Source organism: Oncorhynchus mykiss, chromosome 8 (assembly GCF_057628025.1).
Source record: "Oncorhynchus mykiss isolate SJ-2025 chromosome 8, ASM5762802v1, whole genome shotgun sequence".
Classification (NCBI taxonomy): domain Eukaryota; kingdom Metazoa; phylum Chordata; class Actinopteri; order Salmoniformes; family Salmonidae; genus Oncorhynchus; species Oncorhynchus mykiss.
In genome coordinates this window covers 90,380,484-90,402,500 of record NC_143029.1, presented here as the reverse complement: position 1 = coordinate 90,402,500, position 22,017 = coordinate 90,380,484, and the positions used below count along the sequence as shown (strand labels likewise).

Below are 22,017 nucleotides of genomic sequence, written 5' to 3'. Positions count from 1 at the left end.
CTCACCGTTCTTGTGATCATTTTGACCCCACGGGGTGAGATCTTGCTTGGAGTCCCAGATCGAGGGAGAATATCAGTGGTCTTGTATGTCTTCCATTTCCTAATAAGTGCTCCCACAGTTGATTTCTTCAAACCAAGCTGCTTACCTATTGCAGATTCAGTCTTCCCAGCCTGTTGCAGGTCTACAATTTTGTTTCTGGTGTCCTTTGACAGCTCTTTGGTCTTGGCCATAGTGGAGTTTGGAGTGTGACTGTTTGAGGTTGTGGACAGGTGTCTTTTATTCTGATAACAAGTTCAAACAGGTGCCATTAATACAGGTAACGAGTGGAGGACAGAGGAGCCTCTTAAAGAAGATGTTACAGGTCTGTGAGAGCCAGAAATCTTGCTTGTTTGTAGGTGACCAAATACTTATTTTCCACCATAATTTGCAAATAAATTCATAAAAAATCCTACAATGTGATTTTCTGGATTTTATTTTCTAATTTTGTCTGTCATAGTTGAAGTGTACCTATGATGAAAATTACAGGCCTCTCTCATCTTTTTAAGTGGGAGAACTTGCACAATTGGTGGCTGACTAAATACTTTTTTGCCCCACTGTATGTATGTATGTCTGTGTGTGTGTGTGTGCATGTGGTGTGTGTGTGTGTGTATCTGTGTCTGTGTCTGTGTCTCTGTGTGTGTGTGTGTGTGTGTGTGTGTGTGAGTGAGAGAGTACCCTACCTTTGGTTTGCCTGTAGATCCGCTGGTATAAAGTATAAAGAGAGGATCCTCTGCATCCAGCCACTCAGGTTCACAGTGCTCTGAGACCTGTCCCATCACCTCCTCCCAACACACATCACACGCAGCATCCCACGGGGTCTGGACAACAGGAAATACAACAGGAGTCAGGTTCACACTGCTCAGAGACCTGTCCCATCACCTCCTCCCAACATACGCAGCATCCCACGGGGTCTGGACAACAGAAAATACAACAGGACTCAGGTTCACACTGCTCTGAGACCTGTCCCATCACCTCCTCCCAACACAGGAAATACAACAGGAGTCAGGTTCACACTGCTCTGAGACCTGTCCCAACACCCCAGAGACCTGTCCCATCACCTCAGAGACCTGTCCCATCACCTCCTCCCAACACACGCAGCATCCCACAGAGTCGAGACAACAGGAAATACAACAGAAACCTGATCGTCAGAATACAGTAGAGGTAGAGTTGTGGCCATTAATTTTCACAGTCTGCTGCCTCAGTGTGTATGATGGCAATTTCCATATACTCCAGAATGTTATGAAGAGTGATCAGATGAATTGCAAAGTCCCACTTCGCCATGCAAATGAACACCAAAAAAAAAACAGTTTCCACTGCATTTCAGCCCTGCCACAAAAAGGGCCAGCTGGCATCATGGCAGTGATTATCTCGTTAACACAGGTGTGAGTGTTGACGAGGACAAGGCTGGAGATCACTCTGTCATGCTGATTGAGTTAGAATAACAGACTGGAAGCCTCAAAAGAAGAGTGGTGCTCGGAATCATTGTTCTTCCTCTGTCAACCATGGTTACCTGCAACGAAACACGTGCCGTCATCATTGCTTTGCACAAAAAGGGCTTCACAGGCAAGGATATTGCTGCCAATAAGATTGCACCTAAATCAACCATTTATCGGATCATCAAGAACTTCAAGCAGAGCGGTTCAATTGTTGTGAAGAAGGCTTCAGGGCGCCCAAGAAAGTCCAGGAAGCGTCAGGACCGTCTCCTAAAGTTGATTCAGCTGCGGGATCGGGGCATCACACCACCAGTACAGAGCTTGCTCAGGAATGGCAGCAGGCAGGTGTGAGTGCATCTGCACGCACAGTGAGGACGCACAGTGAGACTTTTGGAGGATGACCTGGTGTCAAGAAAGGCAGCAAAGAAGCCACTTCTCTCCAGGAAAAAACATCAGGGACAGACTGATATTCTGCAAAAGGTACAGGGATTGGACTGCTGAGGACTGGGATGAAGTCATTTTCTCTGATGAATCCCCTTTCCGATTGTTTGGGGCCTCCGGAAAAAAAGCTTGTCCGGAGAAGACGAGGTGAGCGCTACCATCAGTCCTGTGTCATGCCAACTTCTCCCAACCATCCAGGAACAGTTTGGTGACGAACAAGGCCTTTTCCAGCATGATGGAGCACCTTGCCATAAGGCAAAAGTGATAATTAAGTGGCTCGGGGAACAAAACATCAATATTTTGGGTCCATGGCCAGGAAACTCACCAGACCTTAATCCCATTGAGAACTTGTGGTCAATCCTCAAGAGGCGGGTGGACAAACAAAACCCCACAAATTCTGACAAAGCATTGATTATGCAAGAATGGGCTGCCATCAGTCAGGATGTGGCACAGAAGTTAATTGACAGGATGCCAGGGCAGATTGCAGAGGTCTTGAAAAAGAAGGGTAAACACTGCAAATATTGACTCTTTGCATCAACTTCATGCAATTGTCAATAAAATCCTTTGACACTTATGAAATGCTTGTAATTATACTTCAGTATTCCATAGTAACATCTGACAAAAATATCTAAAGATACTGAAGCAGCAAACTTTGTGGAAATTAATATTTGTGTCATTCTCAAAACTTTTGGCCACGACTGTACAGTAGGACCATGATAGTCAGAATACAGTAAAACTACACCAGGACCATGACAGTCAGAATACAGTAAAACTACACCAGGACCATGACAGTCAGAATACAGTAAAACTACACCAGGACCATGACAGTCAGAATACAGTAGAACTACAACAGGAATTACAGCAGGACCATGATAGTCAGAATACAGTAAAACTACACCAGGAATTACAGCAGGACCATGATAGTCAGAATACAGTAAAACTACACCTGGAATTACAGCAGGACCATGATAGTCAGAATACAGTAAAAACTACACCAGGAGCATGACAGTCAGAATACAGTAGAAGTACAGCAGGACCATGACAGTCAGAATACAGTAAAACTACACCAGGAATTACAGCAGGACCATGATAGTCAGAATACAGAAAAACTACACCTGGAATTACAGCAGGACCATGATAGTCAGAATACAGTAAAAACTACACCAGGAGCATGACAGTCAGAATACAGTAGAAGTACAGCAGGACCATGACAGTCAGAATACAGTAAAACTACACCAGGAATTACAGCAGGACCATGATAGTCAGAATACAGTAAAACTACACCTGGAATTACAGCAGGACCATGATAGTCAGAATACAGTAAAAACTACACCAGGAGCATGACAGTCAGAATACAGTAGAAGTACAGCAGGACCATGACAGTCAGAATACAGTAAAACTACACCAGGAATTACAGCAGGACCATGATAGTCAGAATACAGTAAAACTACACCTGGAATTACAGCAGGACCATGATAGTCAGAATACAGTAAAAACTACACCAGGAGCATGACAGTCAGAATACAGTAAAAACTACACCAGGAATTACAGCAGGACCATGACAGTCAGAATACAGTAAAAACTACACCAGGAATTACAGCAGGACCATGATAGTCAGAATAGAGTAAAACTAAAACTACACCAGGAATTACAGCAGGAGGAGGACAGCACATCAACAAACACAACTCAGGTTAAAACTAAATATTATTTTTTTTAGATTGAACGGTTGTTCAAATCGAAGAAAAAAAGAAAAAGAAGAAGAAAGAAAAGAGCTATTTTAGGCACCGAGAGGTAGATGGTAGATGAACGTCCGTATTCTGGGCACCGGGTAGATGGTAGATGAACGTCCGTATTCTGGTCAAAATCTGGGCCTACCTGCAATGTGTTGGCAACATCTCCATCTTGTGTCCTCAGTGCATGGTGTTTCACTACTAAACATCGTGTAACAGTGGCGGATGCTCTGTGGAGAAAAGAAGAGCAGAGCTGTCGGCATAGATACCGGATGCGTTATCTGTCCGTAAGGGCAGTCAGTGTAGCGCCGCTGAATATTCCCTATACACTGAGTGGACAAAACATTAGGAACACCTTTCTAATATTGAGTTGCACCATCGTTCCCCCTCAGAACAGCCTCAATTCGTCAGGACATGGGACTCTGCACTGTGTTGAAAGTGTTTCCACAGGGATTGCTGGGCCCATGTTGACTCCAATGCTTCCCACAGTTGTGTCCAGTTGGCTGGATGTCCTTTGGGTGGTGGACCATTCTTGATACACAATGACGGGAAAGAGATCATAGCTTTCACCTGGATTCACCTGGTCAGTCTATGTCATGGAAAGAGCAGGTGTTCCTAATGTTTTGTCCACTCAGCTCTACATAGTAGAGTATCTTCCATATGGTGTTTATATGCTGTCATATGTCTTTTGGCTGCGATAGACATACAAGTGCCGTTTCACACACACACAAAATCGCTACGGCGACAGATCGAGATCGCTAGGGGCAACAGACAGATGGGGCTTCCCTGTAGAATCAAAACTCTTGCTGTTGCCCCACCAACCCCACAGCTTGCAGAACAGACAACACTCTCCATCAACAGGGTCTGACTGTGTGTGTGTGTGAGCCACTGCTCCTATCTCAGGGGTTAAGGTAAACAGTATCTGTGATGAAGAGAGAGAGACAGAGACAGATAGACAGAGACAGATCGACAGACAGAGACAGACAGAAAGAGACAGAGAGAGAGAGACAGACAGAGAGGGCGCAGTAGGTATAAGCAGAACCATGATAGAGGTGTAAAGAGAACCTACTTCTCCCTACATTTCTCCAGAGCCTCGTCTGCTATCTGTTTCAGGTTGATCAACTTCTCCCCTCTGTACACACCATCTTGAGAGAGAGAGAGAGAATGCAAGTTGATAAGATAAAGTGTTCATCTGAACTGTTGGAGACCCAAGCCCATATAGGAGGTAATTGCTTTAACATTTCTTTATTTAACATTTTATTTCAAATCAAATCAAAATCAAATTTTATTTGTCACATACACATGGTTAGCAGATGTTAATGCGAGTGTAGCGAAATGCTTGTGCTTCTAGTTCCGACAATGCAGTAATAACAAGTAATCTAACTAACAATTCCAAAACTACTGTCTTGTACACAGTGTAAGGGGATAAAGAATATGTACATAAGGATATATGAATGAGTGATGGTACAGAGCAGCATAGGCAAGATACAGTAGATGGTATCGGGTACAGTATGTACAAATGAGATGAGTATGTAAACAAAGTGGCATAGTTTAAAGTGGCTAGTGATACATGTATTACATAAGGATACAGTCGATGATATAGAGTACAGTATATACGTATGCATATGAGATGAATAATGTAGGGTAAGTAACATTATATAAGGTAGCATTGTTTAAAGTGGCTAGTGATATATTTACAACATTTTATTTAACTAGGAAAGGCAGTTAAGAACAAATTCTTCTTTACAATGACGGCCTACACCGACCAAACCCGGACGACGCTGGGCCAATTGTGCGCCGCCCTACGGGACTCCCAATCACGGCCTACGGGACTCCCAATCACGGCCTACGGGACTCCCAATCACGGCCTACGGGACTCCCAATCACGGCCTACGGGACTCCCAATCACGGCCTACGGGACTCCCAATCACGCCCTACGGGACTCCCAATCACGGCCGGTTGTGGCTGGAATCGAACTGAGATGAAGTGCCTTAGAACGCTGCGCCACTCGGGACTCGGGAGCCCCACTTAAGATGTCAGGATGATTGGTCCAACTAGGGACCAGCCACGTCCCACATGCATGGTGTCATCTTATTGTACGACATCAGCCAAGTCCCACATGCATGGTGTCATCTCATTGGACATCAGCCACGTCCCACATGCATGGTGTCATCTTATTGGACGACATCAGCCACGTCCCACATGCATGGTGTCATCTTAATGGACGACATCAGCCACGTCCCACATGCATGGTGTCATCTTATTGGACATCAGCCACGTCCCACATGCATGGTGTCATCTTATTGGACGACATCAGCCAAGTCCCACATGCATGGTGTCATCTTATTGGACGACATCAGCCAAGTCCCACATGCATGGTGTCATCTTATTGGACGACATCAGCCAAGTCCCACATGCATGGTGTAATCTTATCAGCAGGGCTCTAAAATGCTCCTAGATATTTTGTTGTGTGACCTGACATTTTTTATTTTAGGGAACACCAGTGGGAACAGGAAGAAAACATCTCCCAGATAAATATAGTTGTAATGATGGGCTTCGCTGAGGGAAAAAGCGAGCGCAGACTCATTTGGTGTAAAGAATATTAAAGAATACGTCGGTGTTCTGATGACGTCATGGCAACGCCAGTGTCCGCCACTTGGTTTAGCCAGTTAGTGAAACAGTCATTTATTTTTGTATTATTATTATTATTTATTTTACCCCTTTTTCCTCCCCAATTCCGTGATATCCAATGTGTAGTTACAGTCTTGTCTCATCGCTGCAACTCCCGTACGGACTGAGAAGAAGCGAAGGTCGAAAGCCGTGCGTCCTCCGAAACACAACCCAACCAAGCCGCACTGAAACAGTGATTTCTAATGAATGGCTTTCCCATAAAAACTTCTCAAATGATCTGGCATAATGATATCAAATTAAATCTACAATGTTATTTGTGTCACATGCGCCGAATACAACCGGTGTAGTAGACCTTACCATGAAATGCTTACTTTACAAAGCCCTTAACCAACAACTCAGTTTAAAAAAAAAAATTTAGTTGAGAAAATATTTACTAAATAAATTAAAGTAAAAAATAAAATAAAAAGTAACAAAATAACGAGGCTAAATACAGGGGGTACCGGTACCAAGTCAATGTGTGGGGGTACAGGTTAAATATGATATCATGATGATTTGTATCAAATTGAGTGGTGTTTTGTTTTGCAAACTCTACTATTGCGAATGTAGAACAGAAACACTGCCAGCCAAACGCCTGTCTTTTGAGAAGTGCAAATTAAATTAAAGTGCAACTATTCCCACCAAAATATATATATTTATTTTCTTCCCCAGACCTCAAAAGTGGTTTCCTGATGTGGTTTGAGCATAGTTGTGGACTTAGAGCATCCAATTAGTTTTGTTTTTCTATAAGAAAAGTGTGATTGAGAGTGAAAACCCGAGTCGGAAAAAAAACTGGAGGAAATCCGAAACCTGGAAAAACATGTTGGTGTTATTATGGCAAATAAATGTATTGTCTGGTACGAATTCTGAGTGGCTAGTAGATATTTTTAATTTAACTGCTACAGTGGCGGGTGAATCCAAAAGGGAGTTTTTAGGTCCTGTTCTTAAACCATATCGCTGCTCACAGGCATTTGTTTACACCTTGTTAAGTCACGTTACTTCGTTAGCTAGCTAGCTAGCTATAAACAACCTGGTTACTTTACCAGTACACCTTGTTAAGTCATGTTACCTCATTAGCTAGCTAGCTAGCTAGCTATAACAACCTGGTTACTTTACCAGTACACCTTGTTAAGTCATGTTACTTCGTTAGCTAGCTAGCTAGCTATAACAACCTGGTTACTTTACCAGTACACCTTGTTAAGTCATGTTACTTCGTTAGCTAGCTAGCTATAACAACCTGGTTACTTTACCAGTACACCTTGTTAAGTCATGTTACTTCGTTAGCTAGCTAGCTATAACAACCTGGTTACTTTACCAGTACACCTTGTTAAGTCATGTTACTTCGTTAGCTAGCTAGCTATAACAACCTGGTTACTTTACCAGTACACCTTGTTAAGTCATGTTACTTCGTTAGCTAGCTAGCTATAACAACCTGGTTACTTTACCAGTACACCTTGTTAAGTCATGTTACTTCGTTAGCTAGCTAGCTATAACAACCTGGTTACTTTACCAGTACACCTTGTTAAGTCATGTTACTTCGTTAGCTAGCTAGCTATAACAACCTGGTTACTTTACCAGTACACCTTGTTAAGTCATGTTACTTCGTTAGCTAGCTAGCTAGCTATAACAACCTGGTTACTTTACCAGTACACCTTGTTAAGTCATGTTACTTCGTTAGCTAGCTAGCTATAACAACCTGGTTACTTTACCAGTACACCTTGTTAAGTCATGTTACCTCGTTAGCTAGCTAGCTATAACAACCTGGTTACTTTACCAGTACACCTTGTTAAGTCATGTTACTTCGTTAGCTAGCTAGCTATAACAACCTGGTTACTTTACCAGTACACCTTGTTAAGTCATGTTACCTCATTAGCTAGCTAGCTAGCTATAACAACCTGGTTACTTTACCAGTACACCTTGTTAAGTCATGTTACTTCGTTAGCTAGCTAGCTATAACAACCTGGTTACTTTACCAGTACACCTTGTTAAGTCATGTTACTTCGTTAGCTAGCTAGCTATAACAACCTGGTTACTTTACCAGTACACCTTATTAAGTCATGTTACTTCGTTAGCTAGCTAGCTATAACAACCTGGTTACTTTACCAGTACACCTTGTTAAGTCATGTTACCTCATTAGCTAGCTAGCTATAACAACCTGGTTACTTTACCAGTACACCTTGTTAAGTCATGTAACCTCGTTAGCTAGCTAGCTATAACAACCTGGTTACTTTACCAGTACACCTTGTTAAGTCATGTTACCTCATTAGCTAGCTATAACAACCTGGTTACTTTACCAGTACACCTTGTTAAGTCATGTAACCTCATTAGCTAGCTAGCTAACAACCTGGTTACTTTACCAGTACACCTTGTTAAGTCATGTTACCTCATTAGCTGGCTAGCTAACAAAATCGGGTTACTTTTGGGGGCACAGAAAGAAAAGAAAAGGGATATCTTCTTTAGAAGATCAATGATTACAGCAATGAATGAATGACTCATGTCTTGGCACATACTGTAGTCACTCACAAACGTGATGCTCTTAAAGAGACAGTGTAGAATTGTCCATGTAAAGCATCTCAATAGGTAGTGCTTTAACCCAATGTAGAAACCTTGTATTCTTTGTAATTTCAACGAAAGGGTTTTTGTATAAACATTCTTGGTTTTTATAATAAACGCGTCTTTACAGGGTTAAATATTAGTTTCTAGAGCACAACTGGCTGGCTAGCTTCAAAAGCAGCTAGAATTCATATAGACCCAATATGCTATATCTCAAATCAGCAGCTAGAATTCATATAGACCCAATATGCTATATCTCAAATCAGCAGCTAGAATTCATATAGACCCAATATGCTATATCTCAAATCAGCAGCTAGAATTCATATAGGCCCAATATGCTATATCTCAAATCAGCAGCTAGAATTCATATAGGCCCAATATGCTATATCTCAAATCAATGAAAACAAAATACATCTTCTGGTGCTCCTAGATTTTATGTTGTGCTCCCAACTTGTTGAAGTTGGGAGCACCAGTGCTACCAATTAATTTTTTACATTTAATTTATTTAGAGTGGCTGATGTCCAGGGCTCTATCTTACCTGCAGTCACCAGGATACTACACTGGGAATCCATGATCCTCTCACACAGAGACTCAGCGGAGAAGCCTGCAAACTGAACACACACACACACACACACACACACACACACACACACACACACACACACACACACAAAGGTCAACTCAGTGAGGTTGTACAATATGTATAACAGGGCGAGACGCCAACATCTAATGGAGTCATTTAACAGAACATTGTGATTGATTGAATCAACATTTGTTCAATATAAAAAAGTATTTGAGGTTAGAGTTAGCCTGGTCCCAGATCTACTTTAGCCAAAGCACACAGCTTTACCATTTACTGTAAGCCTGCTCCTTTAAAAGAAAGAAAAAATAAAAGCCACTTCTGCATTGGACCCGGTTAAATAGTTCACAGTTTAACATTTTTTTTTTTTAAAGTGTCTTCCTACCTCTCAATGTGACCATAGCGTTTTAATATGAAATACATTTTAGAACGTGACGGACTCTGGACCTTATCGTTTAAAAAATTATACTCAGCAAAATGGCATTGAATACAAAAACATTTCTAAACTTAAAAAATAAATAAAAATAAAAAATGTGCCTAGTTGTTTCAAACTACATGAGAAATCATGCTACACCAGATTAGAAGTAGTGATACAGCAAACGCCCCAAAAACAATCAAAACATGGGCAACAATCTCTTATGTCCCGTTCGTGAATCATAAAACAGTAGACAGCTCATAGAACAATGGTCCAGCAGGAAGGGGAACACTTACACTCTAAAATAGGTCTAAATATAGTCCCGCGTACTACATTAAAAAATAACCTTGGGGACACACAAGACATGAGGTATTGTTCAACTACAAGGCTATAAACTCTACTTGAGACGCAGAAGTTATGACCGAAATAGTGTCTGGCTCAGCTAGCGGCTAAAATTACTATACATGTATTCTTGCTATGATCCTGGCCCAAATAGCATGCTGACAGTTCTAGTGTGGCTGGTCCACATTTTAAGGGAATAGGTTTGCCATTATGGGGCACTATGTAGGGAATAGGGAGCCACTTGGGATGCAGACCCGTTTGCAGGTGTTATCCCAACTGCTACTGAACAGCTGATAACTCTGCAAGGCGAGGTCAGGCAGAACCGACAGGGGCAGGCATGACCCCATTCTCTACAGAAACCCCCCCCCCACCACTAATATTAACACTGCTCCTTTATGTCAGTCAATACAGTCAGGACACAGAAACCAAAAACGGTCAATTACAGTGTGGAACATCTACACACCTTATTAAGACTGCATTAGTCATATTAGCTAGCGGAGCTATAAAAAAAAAAAACAACCTACATAGGCAGTAGATCAGGGAGCTAACACATAGTCTTCAGGTTAAGTCTCAGAGAAGGCTCCTCATCGTGAGAGCCACTAGATGATCAAACCACCTCCACTAAACTTAAAGCAGGGATTGATATTGAAGTCTGAAAAGGCACTTGACCATCAGGCAAGTCAGGAGTATTTTTTTGGGGGGGGGGGGGGTTTGCTCGAAGATTATGATCACTTAGCCGAAAATGTAAATTAGCTATTTTACACTCAGAAACGACATATATTGCCAGAAAGATCAGTCCTGGAATTCTTTGTATTTTAGTTATCAGTAAAAAAGCAGGCTCAACTTGTCTGACTGTCATAAATTGTCTGTCTTTCACTTAAACAAAATGGGGAGGAACTGGAAATATCAGTTTTAGGCTACTGGAATGCTTTCCAGTTTGGGTGTTTTCACTATAAAAACGAAATAACAATAAATCGGCTGTCCAATGGGAGAGCAGGGCTAGCTCAACTAGCACGACCGCTCAGTTCGCTTGTGTAATGGAAATATTTACGATATTATTTTATTTATGTAACATTTTATTTAACTAGGCAAGTCAGTTAAAAAAAAACAAATTCTTATTTACAATGACGGCCTAAACCCGGCCTAACCTGGACGACGCTGGGCAAATTGTGCGCTGCCCTATGGGACACCCAATCACAGCCTGGATTCGAACCAGGGACCTGTAGTGACGCAGTTCCTTAGACCGCTGCGCCACTCGGGAGCCCAGGTGAAGTTCATATTCAGTTTAAAGGTGATTAACAGAATGTTTAGCATCATTCTATATTTCTGTCTTTCTGTAATACGTATGATGTCCAGTGTGGTTTTTAACACTGGTCACAAGACTAGAGACTACGTTCTGGATTTAAACTCACATCTGTTGATAGTGATTGACGCCAGACTGAAGGCACAAGGACAGAGGACACTGATTGTTATTGTCGTCTGTAAAACACACGTGTGTGTGTGTGTGTGTGTCTTTTTGTTTGAACAGTCGTCTACTGATTAGGATATACGGGGGGGACCTTCTCAGAGAAGACCAGTTAGACATTTTCCTCTGTTTCTGTGCTGGGTGGTGTCTCCCTGTTGCAACTTGGAATAAACCCGGGATTGATTTCTGATCCACTTCATCTCTTCTCATTTGTTCACCATTGAGATTGCTATGGGATACAAACCCCCCCCCCCCCCCCCCCCCCCGGGGCAATAGGTCAACCCATAATGTCAATCCCTGCACTGACCACGATGGAGTGGACAGCTCCTATCCTGGTGCAGGCCAGCATGGTGTACACCAGCTCTGGAATCATAGGGAGGTAGATGGCCACCCTGTCTCCCTTCCTCACTCCTGTAACACACACGCCAGAAGACAAAATGGTGGAGGAGATAGATACACATAAATGGTATTTAGCTCTATATGATAATGTTAAGTTAAAGGGTGATGTTGTGCTGGTTTTGACGGGGAAGCTGAGTATTTAAAACATTTCTAAAGAAAAGCGCCACCATTTATGAATGTTCTTCACAAGGGCAGTCAATTGGGAAAAAGTGGTAAGCTAGCCTATTTCTTTCATATGCCACACTGAGGTGTACCGTCTTACCCATCTGCTTCAGAGTGTTGGAACACCTGCACACCTGTCCAAGCAGCTGACCGTAGGTGATGGCCTCGTGGTGATCAGGTGAGTTCCCCTCCCTAGAGAACAGACATTTAAAAAAAACATCAAGCCTTTATCTGAATCAATACAATATAAAAACATCAAGCCTTTATCTGAATCAATACCATATAAAAACATCAAGCCTTTATCTGAATCAATACAATATAAAAACATCAAGCCTTTATCTGAATCAATACAATATAAAAACATCAAGCCTTTATCTGAATCAATACAATATAAAAACATTGAGCCTTTTTTTTTATCCGAGTCAACAATTCAGGTCATGTTGTCATTCATCACAGTCAGTTAGAAGACACACCTACCTGAAGAGGACACCTATTCCCTTATTGTGTCATTTTGGACTAACCCCAAGTGCCATTACGTTCAAATCCAGACTTTTGTTTTAAACTTTCCAATGACTTCTCCTCAGTCCTCAGGTTGCGTCATGTATAAAACACAACTTCTGTCATTTCAATCCAAAAATGTAGCAATGCATCCTGTCGTTTCCTCAGATAGACAGGATGTTCTCCTTTAGCAGCTTGTTCAGTCTATATTCGGGTTTGAATGCTCGTCCGATGTCGGTCTGTCTGCTTGTTTAGTTATGTGGCACACTGTTGCACAAGTCTGTCTCAACTCCCAAGCCCCCGACCCAGTTACCATGGCAGTCTGCCTGGGTAAAGCTTGGATCTGACCTCACCTGTTGTACTGTAGATAGCTGATGATGTTAATGTCAGCTATGTGCACGACGAAGATACGTGGCTGACTGTGTTACCTAGTATGGCATTATTAACTGTTAAAGATACCCAGATAATACAACGATCAAGAGCAGACCAATGACTGTGAAGCTGGCCAGGAAGACTAGGCATCAGTCTGACTGCATGCTGAAGACACAGAAAGCAGACCAATGACTGTGAAGCTGGCCAGGAAGACAAGGCCTCAGTCTGACTGCATGCTGAAGACACAGAAATGACCATCTCAAGCATTCAGCTAACCTTACAGCTACAGCTAACCTTACAGCTAACCGTACAGCTACAGCTAACCTTACAGCGAACCTTGCAGCTACAGCTAACCTTACAGCTACAGCTAACCTTACAGCTACAGCTAACTTTACAGCTTGGGGACGCAGGGTAGCCTAGTGGTTAGAGCGTTGGACTAGTAACCGGAAGGTTGCAAGTTCAAACCCCCGAGCTGACAAGGTACAAATCTGTCGTTCTGCCCCTGAACAGGCAGTTAACCCACTGTTCCTAGGCCGTCATTGAAAATAAGAATTTGTTCTTAACTGACTTGCCTAGTTAAATAAAGGTAAAATAAAAATAAACAGCTAACCTTACAGCTATCTGGATAGTACAATGATTGAGAACAGGCCAGTGACAGTATCAAGGCAGCGTCTCAATTCCCTTAACAAGAGTGGCACCTGGCACCAGTGTTTTACAGTGGTCTGACGACAGACCGTGTTTAGTCTAGGACCTGCAGGTATAACACACCATATTCTATCGTTACCATGTCATATCACGTGAGTGATTTCCAAGAATGTACACAATTTCTTCTATCAGGCGCAATGAGTAATGTGAAAGCACTAGCCAGATAAAGGCTGTCTGGTCGTGGATCTCGCTGTAACGGTCCGTATTCTGTCGTTACGTCGTCATCAGAAGTGTCACTTATAATGGTGATTTCAGTTTCAAGGAACTCCTAAATGACACAATACATTATTTACCATTAATTTCTATTGGGCACAAAAATAATCTGTAACACAACCAAAACAAACAGCAAATTCATCCAACAAGTTTGTAGAGTCACAAACTTGATGTAATCATTGCGTGCTATGGGAATATGGGACCAAATACTGAACTTCAAGACTACTTTAATACACATACAAGTGAATTTGTCCCAATACCTTTGCTCCCCTAAAATGGGTGGACTGTGTACAAAACGTGCTGTAATTGCTAAACGATGAAAATAACGTGAAATTAAAGTCTGCACTTTAAAATCCAAAGAGACAAAACAACAAAATTGCCAGTTTTTGTAAAAATAAAAAAAAAATTGAAAAAACGTTTATAATTTAAAAAATATATTTTGTATTTAACTTGGCAAGTCAGTTAAAGAACAAATTATTATTTACAATGATGGGGCTTGTTCAGGGGCAGAACGACAGATTTTTTCCCTTGTCAGCTCGGGGATTTGATCCAGCAACCTTTAGGTTACTGACCCAACACTCTAACCACTAGGCTACCTGCCGACCCTACACTCTAACCACTAGGCTACCTGCCGACCCTACACTCTAACCACTAGGCTACCTGCCGACCCTACACTCTAACCACTAGGCTACCTGCCGACCCTACACTCTAACCACTAGGCTACCTACCGCCCCTACACTCTAACCACTAGGCTACCTGCCGCCCCTACACTCTAACCACTAGGCTACCTGCCTCCCCTACACTCTAACCACTAGTCTACCTGCCGTCCCTACACTCTAACCACTAGGCTACCTGCCGTTAAAACAGCTTATCTTCTGACTCTGATGTCAGGTGTTAGGTTAATGTATACTGAGACAAACAGGTAACTAACACCCTCATCTCAGCCCTGGCACTCTGAGAAACAGGTATTACTTGTCTGAGAAGTTAGATTTTCACACATTGACAAAGTAAATATTTGGTCACTTATGACATGAAAAGCTCAGCCACACACACACACACACACACACAGCCACACACACACAGCCACACACACACAGCCACACACACAGCCACACAGCCACACACACACACACACACTAAGCCAGGGTGTTGATGTAGATACTGAATGAATAGTAGGTCCGTAGTGTCTAGGGGACTTCCTGTCCCGTACTGGGGCGCTCCAGGGAGACTTGTATGCTACAGACGGTGGCTCAAAATGTCTTCATCTTTTTCTGAACAAGTAGAAACAGTCAAATGCAACTTACCAGTAGAACGCCACTCGTTCACCAAGGTTCTTGTCCTTCACGTTCCTGTCCAGGACGTTGTAACACATGTTAGTTGTGGCTCCCTCCATGCATTTCACATAGATGTTCCCTTTGGTCACGTCGAAGTTATACTGCAGGATCTGACCCGTGGGAGGTTTCTTCCAATAGAAATCACTAGCGACCTCTTTCCAGAATGCTACAAGAAAAAAGGACATACAGATTTTCGTTCAGAGCACGCAGACAGAGACAGAGACAGAGACAGTACAGTGTATTGCAGATGAGTCTTCAGTTATTCTGCGAGCAACAAGCACGGCTAACAGCCTTCTTAACCTACCGTCCGGCTCCTCAATAGACTTCTTGTAAAGTTCCAGATAACAGTTGAAGTCAGGCACATGAGCATCCTTCTGCAAACCCTCCGGAGGATGGTACATCTTGTCCTCTATGTGTTGAGAGCCAGGGACCACCATCGTTGATAGCTCTATCTACAGTACGTCTGTCTGTCTATCTGACTGGAGAGAAAGAGATTTAGAGGTGAGGCCAGGCAGTCACTCCACTGATTTGATTTGTCTATCATCCGAGGCGTAGAGGAGGGGAGAGACTAGAAGTGTGGCCAGGCACAGACAACTACAGAAAGCTTCAGGCATTGGAGCAGTACCTTGTGCCTACACTCTGGCCACACCCCTAATGCCTGCTTTGGTGTCCCTTCCACAGCCTGCTTAGTGCCAAGGGAGCCAATCAAAACACTCAACATGGCACTCCCACCTTTTCATTGGCTGAGCGGCCCCTGGTCTGTTGATCACATTATTTTCAGAGATATTCTGTATGAGGGGCATCGGTAAGCTGGTTGTGACTAGACGAAGAACAGCTACAACCGATAGTGACTTTTTCATAGCAGGTTAGGAGAGAATTTTAGCTAATCCTAACCTTAACCTAATTCTCCTAACCTGCCACGTTAATTCTCCTAACTTCCGGTTGTAGGTGTACTTCCTCTATTCAGAACCATGAATGCTAGGCTGAGACAGACAGACAGACAGACCGACCAGAACAGACAGACACAGTACAGCCAGCCAGCCAGCCAGCCAGACAGACATTCAGAGAGACAGTACAGCCAGCCAGACAGACAGACATTCGGAGAGACAGTACAGACAGCCAGCCAGCCAGACAGCCAGACAGACAGAGACAGACAGACATTCAGAGAGACAGTACAGCCAGCCAGACAGTCATTCAGAGAGACAGTACAGACAGACCGTACAGCCAGACAGCACAGACAAACAGTACAGACATTCAGAGAGACAGACAGTACAGACAGTACAGACATTCAGAGAGACAGTACAGCCAGACAGACATTCAGAGAGACAGTACATTCAGAGAGACAGTACAGACAGAGTCAGACAGTACAGTGTATTCTGTATTCCTGAAGCAACAACCTCCCCCTTAATTAAGCTAAACACTATACCAGACACACAGACAGACAGACAGACAGACAGACAGACAGACAGACACACACACAGACAGAGACAGACTATTCTGTATTCCTGAAACAACAACCTCCTCCTTAATTAACACTATGCCACTTTTGTTTTGGAGACGATTTCTCTCTGGGCTTTGAACGGGGCATCTGGCTCACGCTGAGTCATGCATGCAATCACTTTTCATTCGGTGGAAAGTCCTTCGGGACAGATAATCGAAAACGCTGGGCCAGGGGCGTGTTCATTGTGTCGATTCTGTTGCAAAACGTTTCTTAAAATCGGAAGCAAACGGAAAGAAACGGGGAGGGACCAACCTGAATTTGTCCAATAAAAACTCTCGTTTTGCTCTGTTTGCTTCCGTTTGGTTTCTTAAAATGGTTTCCATAATGAATAGGCCCCAGGGGTGTGTGTTGTCATTACTGCAAACAAGGAAAATGTCAGTTTCTATCCGACAGGTTCAGCAAACAGGGAAGAACCTGAATCTGTATTTTATTTGGACTATTTTTGATGTGTGTAACACTTTGTTGGTTACTACATGATTCCATATGTGTTATTTCATAGTGTTGATGTCTTCACTATTATTCTACAATGTAGAAAATAGTACAAATAAAGAAAAACCCTGGAATGAGTAGGTGTGTCCAAACTTTTGACTGGTTCTGCATATTCACAATTTTTTATGTCAATATTTTTATAATCATTTACATTTTCGATATCAATAATTATATATATATTTTTTATATATAAAACATATGTATTGATATTAAAAACTATAATTTGGGAGGAGAGAGCATTGAAACACAGTCTTCACATTTTGTTGCCTTAAAATTAAATGTAAAAAATTATTCAATTGGATTTTTTTCCTACCGATGTACGCAGTCTTCTGAAAACCTAACCCAACGATAGAGTATTTTTCAGCTGAACAATTACACTTATTATAATGCCAAAGACACACCAGAATAGCTTTCCAAGAGGTGTTGAGTCTTCCTGAATGGTCTCGTCGTCTCATTCCTGACTTAAATTTGCTTGAAAATCAGTGACAAGCATCAGTGACAAGCAATTGACTGAGCTTGAGTAATTTTGACAAAAAAAAATTGATATGTTGCCCTAAGAATCGTGCAAGGTTAGTAGAATCTTATTCAAAATGATTCACATCTGTAATGGCTGCCGAAAGATGCTTCCATTAGGTATTAACTCCGAGGGGTGAAGACATACGCAATAAATACATTTACATTTCTTGTTTCTTTTTATTAATTTGGAAAACCTGTCAAATTTTTCTTTCACTTTGAAGAAAGAGGAGTAAATTGTGTAGATCTATAAAAAAAACGAATAAATGTAATCCCTTTTTAGATGTAATTTTAAGGCAGCAAAATTTGAAGACAAGGGGTGTGTAGACTTGCAATAGAAAAGATCATCTTGCATGAAAGTCATCATTCAAAAAATGTATCTAAAAAATGCAGTTGGATATAAAAAAATACATTTTCATTTTGATAAATTGTTTATATCAAAATTCTAATTATTGACGTAAAAATGTTAAATTATTGATATAAAAAATACAATTATTGGTATAAAATAAAAAATACAATTATTGATATAAAAATTCGATGAAGATATTAGATGGTGGGTCGTGGCAAGATATTTGTTTTAGTTCTCGAGATGATCAATCTCTGTCGATGGAGGAGCTCCTCCCCAACCCCCAGCAACATGGGCACTTCTGCAGTTGACACACACAACTGTATCCACAGAAACTACCCAATCCTCTATCCCATGTCCTCCTGCACTCTTCCCACATCTTGGAATCTCCGTCCAACAAACTGCTGCATCAGGACCATAAACGTGGCACCTGAAACACCGCAGTGGATTCGGCACAAAAGCTCAAACAGGATACCTGCTATATCCCAACATGACCTTGTTGGTAAACACTGACTCAAAACGACTGACAGTGACTCGTCTGTTTCACCACCGGGTTTGCCTCGCACCAAACGGTGGGCATCACAAAAACACAAGGAGTCTTCAACTTCAATTGCTCCACCTGCACACTATCCCAGAAATCACTCCTTTCAAATTGTGCCCTATTCCTAACCGCAAACCAAGAAAGTTGCGTGACAAGGAGAGCCCGCTCCCACTGGTCAGAAGAAACACAAACAAATATCACAAGTCCACTACAGGTTACCTAGGTTACCTTCACGGATTCAACTGCAGCCAACTCCCCCCCCCCCCCCACCTCAGATCTGTCTTTTTCCCAACGTTTCTCTTCTCCCAACTTTGCTCCCTCATAAACAGTTTCTACTTCCTTTGCAATTGTTCAACTTCGAAGTTCATCAGTGGCGTGTAGTCATGGATGCCAAGTGAAGCCAGGCTTCCTCAACTTTTTTTACATTTATCTTTCGTCTCTGCGTTTCATAACATTCCTTCAATTCACAGGAGGCCGAACGCATCTCACCAGAGAAAGCATCCGAGCCAAACAGTGCCCCTCTGTCTCTGTAGGCCAGCTATCTGATGCTGTCTGGTCCAAAAGAGTATGACATTGTTGCCGTCGAAGCACTGAATGCAAGGGAAGCCAGCGAGCATTTGGCCTCCTTGATAAAAAAAAAAAAAGAATGTAAAACAATAACCAATCAGCATTGAGTTCAATTGTGATTGGTCCTGGCGCACCAACAACAAAAAAAGTGTCAACGGAAGCCAGTTTGGATTTGGCTTCACTCCTATCAAATTATTTTGAAAGCATACGTCATTGACGGAAACAACTTGAATTGTTGCATCTCGCTGCGTTGTTGTCCTCGGGTGGCTAACTAGCTAGCTAAAATGGGCCCTTACCTATATTAGCCATGGATGGAGATGGGGATTTGGACTTGTGGTTTTACTTAATTCTCCGTGCTGACCAATGATTAGAACAGCATTTCTGATCCAACCATTAATTCATACATTGTTCCCCTGGTTTGAGAGGATGGAAGTTCAATATGTAGAAGGCTAAAATAACTAGCGAACAAGAATTTCAGCCAGGTGGCCTACGACAACATAGTGTGTACTTTTAGACAGAGTGATAGACCGTTGTGTTCACATGAAAGAGAGGAGGAGGGCATTGGTGTTTCTCTACAAGTAGGGCGAGTCAACATGAAAGAGAGGAGGAGGGCATTGGTGTTTCTCTACAAGTAGGGTGAGTCAACATGAAAGAGAGGAGGAGGGCATTGGTGTTTCTCTACAAGTAGGGTGAGTCAACATGAAAGAGAGGAGGAGGGCATTGGTGTTTCTCTACAAGTAGGGCGAGTCAACATGAAAGAGAGGAGGAGGGCATTGGTGTTTCTCTACAAGTAGGGCGAGTCAACATGAAAGAGAGGAGGAGGGCATTGGTGTTTCTCTACAAGTCGGGCGGGTCAACATGAAAGAGAGGAGGAGGGCATTGGTGTTTCTCTACAAGTAGGGCGAGTCAACATGAAAGAGAGGAGGAGGGCATTGGTGTTTCTCTACAAGTAGGGCGAGTCAACATGAAAGAGAGGAGGAGGGCATTGGTGTTTCTCTACAAGTAGGGCGAGTCAACATGAAAGAGAGGAGGAGGGCATTGGTGTTTCTCTACAAGTAGGGCGAGTCAACATGAAAGAGAGGAGGAGGGCATTGGTGTTTCTCTACAAGTAGGGCGAGTCAACATGAAAGAGAGGAGGAGGGCATTGGTGTTTCTCTACAAGTAGGGTGAGTCAACATGAAAGAGAGGAGGAGGGCATTGGTGTTTCTCTACAAGTAGGGCGGGTCAACATGCTTTTCTACTTGCACGGACACACACACACACACACACACACACAGAGAGAGAGAGAAATCAGATCCATGGACAGCCACATCATATTTAGCTTACTTTGATTGGACTAAAGATTTTTTTGGGGGGGTATCTTTTAGTTGTCACTGTATTAGACTAAGCAGAGGTGAAAAGGTGCTGGAATAGTGGAGGCAGCTCCTGTTTTCTTTGTGACTTCCTGTAACGCTCTGTGGTTCTAAATCGTTTAGTCATTTAGTGGTCCGAAAATATTGTAAACGTTAACTTGCTTGACCCTGCTGTCGATCACGTAACTGTTTCTTACATCCAATATGCTTCGTGGACTTGTTCTCCAGTTCTGTGATGAAACAAAAGCGTGGTTGAATTTATTCTGCCAGTGTCTTCTTATTGTCTCTGTCTTTAGGCTTGTACATCACGGTGTCAAGGTATATCAACTAACAGGTTATAGAGCAAACAACGCAATTATCACAACACGTAGGTTGTAATATGGCTTTTTCCCTTGACTTGACTTCCCCAGTGATTTATCCACCGCTACTGACGTTTCTGGATTACTCCACCTTGCTGGCCCCGACTTCTAGTCCTCATCTCACGTTGTTGATCCTGCTCCACCTTGCTGGCCCCGACTTCTAGTCCTCATCTCACGTTGTTGATCCAGCTCCACCTTGTGTAGTCCTCATCTCACGTTGTTGATCCTGCTCCACCTTGTGTAGTCCTCATCTCACGTTGTTGATCCTGCTCCACCTTGCTGGCCCCGACTTCTAGTCCTCATCTCACGTTGTTGATCCAGCTCCACCTTGCTGGCCCCGACTTCTAGTCCTCATCTCACATTGTTGATCCTGCTCCACCTTGCTGGCCCCGACTTCTAGTCCTCATCTCACGTTGTTGATCCTGCTCCACCTTGCTGGCCCCGACTTCTAGTCCTCATCTCACGTTGTTGATCCTGCTCCACCTTGCTGGCCCCGACTTCTAGTCCTCATCTGACGTTGTTGATCCAGCTCCACCTTGCTGGCCCCGACTTCTATTCCTCATTTCACGTTGTTGATCCTGCTCCACCTTGCTGGCCCCGACTTCTATTCCTCATCTCACGTTGTTGATCCAGCTCCACCTTGCTGGCCCCGACTTCTATTCCTCATCTCACGTTGTTGATCCTGCTCCACCTTGCTGGCCCCGACTTCTAGTCCTCATCTCACGTTGTTGATCCTGCTCCACCTTGCTGGCCCCGACTTCTAGTCCTCATCTCACGTTGTTGATCCTGCTCCACCTTGCTGGCCCCGACTTCTATTCCTCATCTCACGTTGTTGATCCAGCTCCACCTTGCTGGCCCCGACTTCTATTCCTCATCTCACGTTGTTGATCCTGCTCCACCTTGCTGGCCCCGACTTCTAGTCCTCATCTCACGTTGTTGATCCAGCTCCACCTTGCTGGCCCCGACTTCTAGTCCTCATCTCACGTTGTTGATCCTGCTCC

The 22,017-nt window shown here is 43.0% G+C and overlaps 1 protein-coding gene across 7 annotated transcripts in view; it reads right to left on the bottom strand.

The window, feature by feature from the left end:
* Positions 1-22,017, bottom strand: part of acss2l (acyl-CoA synthetase short chain family member 2 like) — a 44,725-nt gene that overhangs the window by 18,775 nt on the left and 3,933 nt on the right. For 3 of the 7 annotated variants that reach the window (XM_090182941.1, XM_090182940.1, XM_090182939.1), the window contains exons 2-9: positions 15,653-15,827; positions 15,319-15,514; positions 12,327-12,418; positions 11,973-12,076; positions 9,402-9,474; positions 4,713-4,788; positions 3,789-3,873; positions 720-857 (exon numbers count right to left, since the gene is read on the bottom strand). In XM_090182941.1, coding sequence (XP_090039067.1) covers positions 720-857; positions 3,789-3,873; positions 4,713-4,788; positions 9,402-9,474; positions 11,973-12,076; positions 12,327-12,418; positions 15,319-15,514; positions 15,653-15,785 — 897 coding nt within the window. In that variant the 5' untranslated portion in view covers positions 15,786-15,827. Of the gene's footprint in view, positions 1-719; positions 858-3,788; positions 3,874-4,712; positions 4,789-8,693; positions 8,828-9,401; positions 9,475-11,972; positions 12,077-12,326; positions 12,419-15,318; positions 15,515-15,652; positions 15,828-22,017 lie in introns of those variants that run through there. The other 4 variants (XM_090182943.1, XM_090182942.1, XM_090182945.1 and 1 more) reach the window with 3 other exon arrangements.